The sequence below is a fragment of the Cyprinus carpio genome, chromosome B1 (genome assembly GCF_018340385.1).
Source record: "Cyprinus carpio isolate SPL01 chromosome B1, ASM1834038v1, whole genome shotgun sequence".
Classification (NCBI taxonomy): domain Eukaryota; kingdom Metazoa; phylum Chordata; class Actinopteri; order Cypriniformes; family Cyprinidae; genus Cyprinus; species Cyprinus carpio.
The window spans coordinates 38,461,134-38,470,719 of record NC_056597.1 but is presented as its reverse complement, the minus strand read 5'-3'; the positions used below and the strand labels follow the sequence as shown (position 1 = coordinate 38,470,719).

General features: G+C 35.9%; 1 protein-coding gene across 1 annotated transcript; it reads right to left on the bottom strand.

Annotated features, from left to right (window-relative positions):
- Window positions 1-453: 453 nt before the first annotated feature.
- LOC109095927 (calcium-binding protein 39-like) lies at window positions 454-8,372 on the bottom strand. Its single transcript, XM_042717404.1, has 9 exons — window positions 8,047-8,372; window positions 4,665-4,797; window positions 2,477-2,641; window positions 2,274-2,392; window positions 1,994-2,162; window positions 1,823-1,882; window positions 1,667-1,732; window positions 1,444-1,587; window positions 454-968 (listed from the first exon to the last, which is right to left on the bottom strand). Exons 2-9 carry the CDS (start codon window positions 4,764-4,766, stop codon window positions 789-791), a joined length of 1,005 nt encoding a protein of 334 aa, XP_042573338.1. The 5' UTR covers window positions 4,767-4,797; window positions 8,047-8,372; the 3' UTR covers window positions 454-788.
- Between the last annotated feature and the right edge of the window lie 1,214 nt (window positions 8,373-9,586).

Sequence of the window (9,586 nt, the reverse complement as noted above, 5' to 3'; positions counted from 1 at the left end):
TTATTGTCCAACTACAAATATTTCAGCAAAATGTATATTTTAGTTGAGTTATTGTGCTCCCATTTCATTGAGCTCTGTCTGTTTGGTGCGCATGCGCTTGTTCTAAAGGAAGGAAGTCATGCACTTCTGACAGCAAAGTGGAAATATTTCACAATATACCTGTGAAATGTAAATTATGCATTAAGGGAAATCTCACATTAAACAAAAAATTAATTGTGCTTGTTTTATCAAGTCATTTTGCTTATTTGGTACAGATAATTTTTTGATAAAAATGGTAACAAAATAACTACAAATAATAATGAGTAAAAATCGTACCAGTGTACTCGCTACGCAAAATGCGTACAGGTTGGCAGGTCTGCTCTTCTCCAGCAATATCCAAATAACACAATCTCTTCTAGCATAGCGAAACTGCCGTGTCGTGGCGCTGTTGGTGCCATGGAGAATGTAGAGTGTCCACGCTCGCGAAAAACATCCAGAAACGGAAAATGAAAGTTTACCTTTACTTCCTCATCTGCACGGTGTCTTGATGTTCTTAGACGGTTCTTCTCATAACTCAAACTGGCTGATTCCTACTTTTAAAACATCCTATCATGGCACAAGAGATTGCAATAAAACATGAAAGAAAAAGAAAAGCAAATAAGAACAGAGAACATCAATGATCAGGAACCTTCTTTTGTAAGCCTCAGAACTAAGAAAAGACAAATTTTTCAAGATTTTAAATAGAATTATTATTGTTAATATATTTTTTGTGTTTTTTGTTTTTTTTCTAATACTGCAACAGCTAGAGTTTAGGAGGCTGGTTTCTTTAGGTCTCGTATTTGTTTGACGAGGTACGTCTTTTCGTCGTTAAACTGCTCGTCATCTGTGCGATCCTTCTGAAAGTTGCTAAGGAAGTCGATGAGTTTCGTTTGGTTCTTCAATAGAATGTCTACGATGGGCTGGGTTTTATTTGGATTGGCCACAAACACCTGAAAAGATGTACAGGAAAAAAATTAAGATAAGTTTCAATAAATTTGTTAAATTCATAAAAATGTAGATTTTTAGAAGTTTTGGAACATAATGCATGTCTCATATAAACCACAGTTTTGATCATTTTATGGTGTTTTCCCCCCATTTTGGAGTTGACAGATTTTTCATGCAAGGTGAAGAAGTGGGGGAAAAAACTGGTATAGGAGATCATGATCCGCACGAAAACAGTCTTTTTTCATTTTGTTTTACATTCATCGTTGATGGGAAAAAACAAACTTTCGTCTCAAAGCCTTCCTCAGTGTGCGAAGCAATTCAATCCAGAGAAGACTGTTTTCCTGAGTGCGGATCATGATCTCCTATACCAAGTAATTTAAAAAGATTGACGCACCAACATGAAAAGATTAAGTGACAAGAGCGCGGTGCAACTGGCGTTGTAGAAAAAAATTGTGCCACCAATTTTTTTGAAAGGTGTACCTTGAAGACATGGAAAGCCTCAAACTGAATGTTGGGGCTCTTGTCTCTCAGGAGGTTCATCATGAGCTTCAGGTTCTCTGGTTTACTGATGTACCGTGTCATGACTGTGAAGTTGTGTCTGTCCAGGAGCAGTTCACCCAGTAGCTGTCACATAACACACAAACACGTGATGTTAATGACAGGACAGGCTAGAGAAGACCAAAATCAATGTCACAACACACACCTTCAACGACTGTCTCTTGGTCACGTAGTTCTCAGAGTGAAGCAGTTTCTCATAGTTATCAAAAACCTGGAAGATCAAGGACAGCCATTTAAAAACGTTAGTTTTCCTAGATTCTATGATAAAAAATTAACAATTAAAAAAAGAATTATATATTACCGCGTCATAGTTCTGTTCTAAAAATTCCGCCACCAGAACCTTGTGTCTTGTGAGAAGGTCCTGTAAAAAAAAAAAAAAGAAAAAAAAAAAAGTGCAATGAATACCATTTAACAAATCATTTATGTAACAATTAATAACGTAATAATGTTAAAAAATAAATATAGCACTTGCCTTGAAGGTGGCAAACGCGTCAGAGGCAATGTCAAATGTGGACATCTCCACGTAGCCGAAGAAATCTTTAAAGTGTTCAGAGTGGAGGACGATTTTGGCGAGAGGTTCATGCCGGATGCACTCACGCAGCATAATCCCACAATTCAGTGCCACCTGAGGAGTCTCATACCTGCCACAGCAGAAATGTCAAGTTCACATTAATGTGAAGCCATGTTCAGAGAAACAGAACTTGATGATTTTGGATCAATTCCACATTTCAGAAACATCTATCTTCTCTCACCCTTTGAGTAAGATGAAAAGGACTTCCTGATGAGAGCAGAAATATTCCACCGTTGGGCTGCGGGTCCCGATCTGCCTGCGCAGGATGTTGTTGAAGATCTGACAAACGTCCTTTTTACCCTGTGAACACACATAGACAATGCTATTACACTATTTATAACAATCATAAATAAAAAGATAAATGAGAACAAGCAGTATCCTCACCTCAAAATCGATGACCTGCAGGTTTTCCACCAGTGAGATGAGCAGGCCGCTGTTGTAGAGCTCTTGGGCCAGTTGGGCCACCGTTTCTGTGTGTGGCTCCTTGTCATTAGTGCCGTACAGGATCTCCTTCATCGCCACCAGACATTTCGACACCTCCTCTGAAGCCTGACAAACACACCAAAATCACTTTAATCGCTACAAAACATGGTGTTAACTCAATACATCATGCTGCATATTGCTCTGAACAGCTAAAAGGATTCTGGGTAATTTCACACAAGTTCATTACACAAAGAACATCATTAGATATTAATCAGCTGCTGAAACAGCTCGGTCTGAAAGTGTGGAGGTATCGTGGAGCATATGGATTTCCCTCCAGCAGGAAGAGTCCCAGGCCCTCAGAGGTTCCCAGCACTTCAAACGCTTGACTAACACTGGGCTGCTGAAAAGAGCCTTAGCAGGCAGATGAAAATGAGCAAGAGGTCAGGCAGTGAAGCAATATTCCCACCTCTCCGACATCTTTGTACTCACAGCACAGACATGAGCACTTCCAGGAACCCGAACTCTTGCTCAATTGGGTCTATTAAGGATGTGCTGAAAATGGGGTTCATATTCAGTAAAGTGAGCCACTTATTGACAATGAGTTTTAAAGTAAGCTAAAACAAAAAAATATACACTAAATACCAAATACAAAACCAGAAACACAAAAAACAAAAAATAAAAATTGAACTACTCCAATGCAACAAACATGAAAAAAAAAAAGATGGATATATATTGTTTAGTTTAAGTACTAAAATAACTAAACCCAAGTAAAATTAATAAATAGAAACCACACAAACATATATTGTTTAGTTTAAGTACTAAAATAACTAAACCCAAGTAAAATTAATAAATAGAAACCACACAAACAAACTACAAAAGAGACAAAAACAATAAAATTACAACCAAATTAAATTAATGTGAAAACAGAAACTATATGAAAACAGAAAAAATATGAAACTATATATTAGCTAGTATATCAATGACACTAAAATAGCGGACATCAACAAACAACTGCCATTCAACAAGAAAAATACCTATAACTGAAAGCTCTTTGAAAAAAAAAAAAAATGTTAGAGGGATAATTTTTCTGAAAGTCATCTAAAGAGGAGCTCTGATTAAATAAAATGTTCTCAGATGCTAATCTCAATTTCAGACTGCATGTCTCCATTAGTCTGGTGTGCACTGCTCACAAAACTGCCCAAGGTCATTCACAGACATATCCCTACCCTATATTATATTTAAAAAGTTGATTGGATTTAAGTTAATATTCAAAAAGTGTGGTGAAGCACAATTACAATCTTACTTGTATCAAAATGCACATCTACATTTTGAGCACATTTTATTATAGGATAAATTGAATCATGTCCACTGCTGAATGAAGTTCTCCATCTGATCTACTGCGCTGGTTTAAAACACTTATTTGCCTTTGGCCTGGCCTATTTCTCTGAAAAAGCAAATGCAAAAACACTGGAAATATCAGCAGTGGAAAGAAGGCTGATTTAGAGGACAACGCCGTTGTTGTTGTTAAAAAGAGCTATAACGTTTCTCAGGGTAAAGCTGTAGAGAGACTTAGAAAACTTAAGCATCATCACTCAATAGTCAAATTCATTATGCAATCATCTGAGGGTTTTTGTAACAACTGGGATTAATACCAGAATGAAACGGAATAAAATCCTGGGATGAGAATGGAAAAACAAGGGAGAAAAAATCTGACCGGTGGTCCAAGGTAAACAGAGGGGCAAACTAAACTTTTGTGCCACATTTGCACAATGTATTTCAGTGTAAAAACACCTGTAATCCATCTTAAGCAAGCACTAAATGCACTGGAACGGCCCTGTGCTAAACTCTTGTCATTTGTTTCTGTGTAAACACGCCTCATTAGTGGCAAATTAAGCTCATTAATGTGATGGGAGTGATGCTGTACAGTCCTGTAAAGTACACCAGATTGCAGCAATCTGCTGCAACCTTTAAAAAGCTAGCAATCAGAACCTGCCTGGAAGATGGGCATAACTCCTCGCCAATAGTGCTCAGCACACATTTTTTTGCCGTCTTTGCACTGTTACCTAATATAATTTCAATAATGAAACAAGTGTTATCTGGAGGTGTAATTCACTCATAATACCCACAGGGATTGCTCTCAAACTCGTACCTTCTCTGTCTTCTTGTCCTGCTTGACCAGGATTGAGAGGTTGTCCTTCAGGGTCTTCACAATTTCTGTGGGGTTCTTGTGAGATTTACCAAATAGTGGCATGGTTGCAGCTGTAGATTTCTTGTTTTAGAAACTGAAGTAAATAAGAAAATAAAAAAAATTAATAAAACAGAAAAGAGAAGGACACAGGTCAATGGTTTTGACTGCCGCCTTCAATTCTGACAGCAAAATTCTGAGACAAAAGACAAAATCTCCTACAGTTTAAAGTAGGCAATTGCCTGAAATATTTAACTTGGAAATATTCTATGGATCAAACACAGTGTAAATACATATTTGACTGAATATAAGTTTCTCATGATCTTCAAAACCTTTTGAAATAAAGTAAATATATTTTAAAAAACAAAATTGTCATACTTTTATTCACTGAATAGATTAGATTTCTAGAAATAGAATAGAAAAAGAACAAGTATTTTTCTGACTATTATTCACTGATTAGATCTTTCTAGAAAATGTGAATAGAAAAAGAACAAGTATTTTTGTCCTAAGCAACAGCAGAAATGTACCATTAAAACTAGTGTTATTTAAGTATTACTTATATAGGCCCATTATAATAATAACATATGGAATATTCTTTTTTTTCAGCTTTCATTTTAAATTTAGACATTTTAGTAATTTTGTTGTACTTTTATTATTAGTTTTTGTTCTTTTATTTCTATTCTATTCTGTTCCATTATATTATATAGCTTTAATTTATTTCAGTTTCAGTTTTAGTAAGTATAGTAATTTAGCTTTAAAATGATTTTACTTCCGTTTATGAATTCTGTTCATCGCAGAAACAAAGCCATTTTGACAGCGTTGACACCAGAATGAAATGTCAGAGGAATATTCAAGAGTTTTTCCAAGAGAACCTAGTGAAACTTGTGACTGGTAATCCTGTGATCTAATAACCTAAGCAGTGTGTGTGTGTGTGTGTGTGTGTGTGTGTGGTGAGTGAGTGAGTGAGTGTGGAGTGAGTGAGAGAGAGAGAGGAAAGCGAGATAGAGAGAGAGAGAGAGAGAGAGAGTGTCCACTGTTCCTGTTGGAAATTTCCTGTTCCTCCACCTGTTAGCAGCTGCTCTTTGATCAGATTCCCTTCATACTGGTGCTGCATCTGACAAATTTAATAATATAACCACCTTACAAATTAATGATTACATAAAGCATAGCCTATCTAGTTTGATAGCACCTTCTGTAAAGAGTGATTTTGAGAAACTATTCTAAAATGATTTGAATTTACTGATCATACTAGTCTTGGTCCACTCTGCAATCTAGGTGTGTTTAAATTCACTACGCAAACACTGCCAGCAATAAACTCAAGACCTGACCCACCTCAGTCATGACAAAGTCATAAGTCATAACTGCAACAAATGCCACCCTCATCTCACCCGCGTTTACCATCAAAACATCACCTTAACCATCAAAAGGCCCACTGCTGAGGAATGTCACATGACCACATTTATTTAGCAGTGAGTGAACAGTCTTCTATTTGCTATGTGACAGTGTTAGGAATTTCAAATAGTCCTCCAGACAAAGAAAAAAAGAAGCTCCACCTTTGTTTACTATCTGTAAATACCACCTTCAACATGGAAGAACTCACTCTGTAGCACATAGACTACATAATTCATTCAACAGAGAAACCCTTGTGAGAGACAGATGGTGATGAGAAACCAGTGAGAATTACTCCAAAGAATACACAATTACTCATCTATTTGTCAAGGCAATTATTATATAACACAAAGGCAGGCAGTGATATTACTGGTAATTAAAACAATATTATTGCAAAAAAATAAAGAAAAAAACCACAACAATGAAAGAGTAAAACAAATGCAAAAGAAAAACTAACAAAACTAGTCAAAAGTAAAATGTAACTCAATGAAAAAAACAAGGTGCCTGTTGCAACCAAAATAAAATAAAAACAAATATCCACGGTGCAGTGAAAAGCACAGGGTGCCAGTGCTTCTGCGGCCAATCTGCTCCAGCTCTCCTAAAGTAATACTGCCTGCTCTGCTGGAATCTCCTCTCTCCTAGAATCAAGACTGTTCTGGGAGACACAGCAAACCTTCTGGCAATGATACATATTTACCTGCCAAACCTCAATAGCTTCAATGCATATACAAACTCGTAATTTTTCTAAATTGAGATTGTGTGTGTGTGTGTGTGTGTGTGTGTGTGTGACCCTGGACCACAAAACCACAAAGTCATAAGGGTCAATTTTTCTAAATTGAGATTTATACATCATCTGAAATATAATAAGCTGAATAAATAAGCTTTCCATTGATGTATGGTTTGTTAGAATAGGACAATATTTGTGCGAGATACAACTATCTGAAAATCTGGAATCTGAGGGTGCAAAAAAAAAAAAATCTAAATATTGAGGAAAATCTAAATGAAGTCCTTAGCAATGCATATTACAAACCCAAAATTAAGTGTTGATATATTTATGGCAGGAAATGTACAAAATATCTTTACTTAATATCCTAATGATTTTTGGCATAAAAAAAAAACTGCCAATTTTGACCCATGCAATGTGTTTTTGGCTATTGCTACAAATATACCTGTGCTACTTATGGTTTTGTGGTACAGTGTCACACACACACATACATATAAATATTCTAAAACAGCTTAATTAAAAGCAATACAATTAATTTACAATTAATTTAATAACTCTTAACAAAAATATAATCAGTAATTTGTCATTAATTTTGACACCGTTGTAATAGTTTTCTCAAACAAAAACAATTGTTAAAAAATATTTGTGGAAAGAGCTTTACGGACTCCACATTATTCCTTTACAAAAAAAAAAGGTTAAATATATGCCATTTATAACCATTTATTATCAGTCGTCAGATTTGTGAGACAGAAGTATCAAGGCTACAGGGAACCAGCTGACAGAGTTGGTGTGGTGCAGAATCGTGCTGAAATGCATGTTGCACGGAGTGAGCAGGCCCTCCGGTGCACGATCCGCGTGTGTTTGTGTTGAACTGAGGGAAGGGGCCTTGCAGTGGTGTGCTCTGTTTCAGGCCTGTTCACTCAATTCAACACAAACCGCATCAGCAGAATTACAGCGTGATAGCGCGCGAGCAGCTCACAATACAACACGCGAAGAGAACGGAACAGAACTACGCAGAAAGGAACAATGAAACAGTTCAGACGCTCGTGGCCCAAACACTCAGCCTGTCCGCCCTGTTACCAAAAACAAGCCCGACACGCGGAAAACTGGGCGTACGTTTGGCTTATTCTCGCGCGACACCAACATAAAAGACACGCAGCTCAGTGTTGAGAAATCTGAGCTTTGAAATCCACCAGACGTTTCTGTACAAGGTGTGAAATGTTGGATACTTACAGAGCTGCGAATGTAATTGTGTCTTCCGCGGCTGCTGTGGCTCTCTGTGTGTGTGTGTGCGCGCGCTGGGCTGAACGTCAGCGGAATGTGTGCATAAACGAATTAAACACTGACTCAAACGCGTATATCCGAAAAAGACATGATGGGTTTGTAGCACGAACTCGCTGTCGGGTGTCTTTCCGCGGTTGAAGGACGGTGATCTGGGATCTGTCCTGTGTCCGCTGGTGACGGGTTGGTGTGTGCTGCGCGAGCTGATCTCAGGTCAGATACAGACTGGCGCATACTGGCGCTTCCTCTCTCACTGAGGCGAGGCGTCGCGTTACCCGGATGTGGTTGTGTTCAGACTGTATTATGAACAGATACCAGGCAAAAATAAGTGCATGACTCATGGTTTTGAATCACGACGTTTTAGACTGTCGCGTCACACACCTGCCTGAACTATTGAACGACACTATCACAGCCAAAGTGCGCAGTGTGTCGCGCAGGCGCTGAGACTCTGAGTCACCGACAAACCACGAACGATCACTGGCTGAGCTGTACAGGTTAAACTGGACAGAAATATACTACTTGGTTTTTTAAGATAAAGTATAGATTTCTTGGAGTACAATATAAATATTGCCTATGCTCAATGTTTCATTTCGTCTTGTATAATTCTCTGTCATTTTAAAAATCATATTATTGTAATGTTTTTGGTTAAAACAATGTTTGATATAAAAAAAATTATTCGTTTGTTTTACTAAATTTAGCTATAAGGTTGTTATACTTTATCTCCGTTGTGACACCACTACCATTAGGATATATTTTACTTAATATTTATAAATCAAGTTTGAATGAAATTCTACCATAAAAGTTTCCCCATTTATCTTTCATTATCATAGTTAATAAAAATCTGATAAAATAGTAAATTAAGGAAAATGGTTTTGTAGTGCTGTCAAACGAATTATCGTGATTAATCGCATCCAAAATATTTGTTTACATAATATATGTGTGCTGTGTATATTTATTATGCATATATAAATACACACATATACAGTATATATTTTCAAAATATTCCCATGTATATATTTATATTCATATAATATATATATATACACACACACACACACATTTAATATATGAACATAACATTTTTCTATAGGCTATATATATATATATAACATATATATATTTATATATATATATATATATATATATATATATATATATATATTTATATATACATAAAAATAAGCAGCACACACATATATTATGTAAACAAATACTTATTTTGGATGCAATTAATCATGATTAATCGTTTGACAGCACTATGGTTTTGTTTCTTGTATAGTTTTAATATTATTCCATAATTGTTTATATATATATATATCCATATATATATATTATATATATATATATATATATATATATATATAATAAAAAATAAAATTCTAACACAAAAGTTCTCTAATTGTATTTTATCATCAACACATATAATGAAAAATTTATAAACCAGAGAAATTATATTAAAAAAATAAATAAATTATTAAGGTTTTTTTGTGGT

Bases quoted from the DNA above. Each gene is read 5' to 3' on its own strand.
- LOC109095927 (XM_042717404.1), bottom strand. From the start codon at position 4,766: ATGCCACTATTTGGTAAATCTCACAAGAACCCCACAGAAATTGTGAAG. The intron at 2,163-2,273 runs GTGAGAGAAGAT...CTGCTGTGGCAG, and splicing joins CTTTTCATCTTACTCAAAGG to GTATGAGACTCCTCAGGTGG. The intron at 1,588-1,666 runs GTGTGTGTTGTG...GTTATGTGACAG, and splicing joins CCAAGAGACAGTCGTTGAAG to CTACTGGGTGAACTGCTCCT.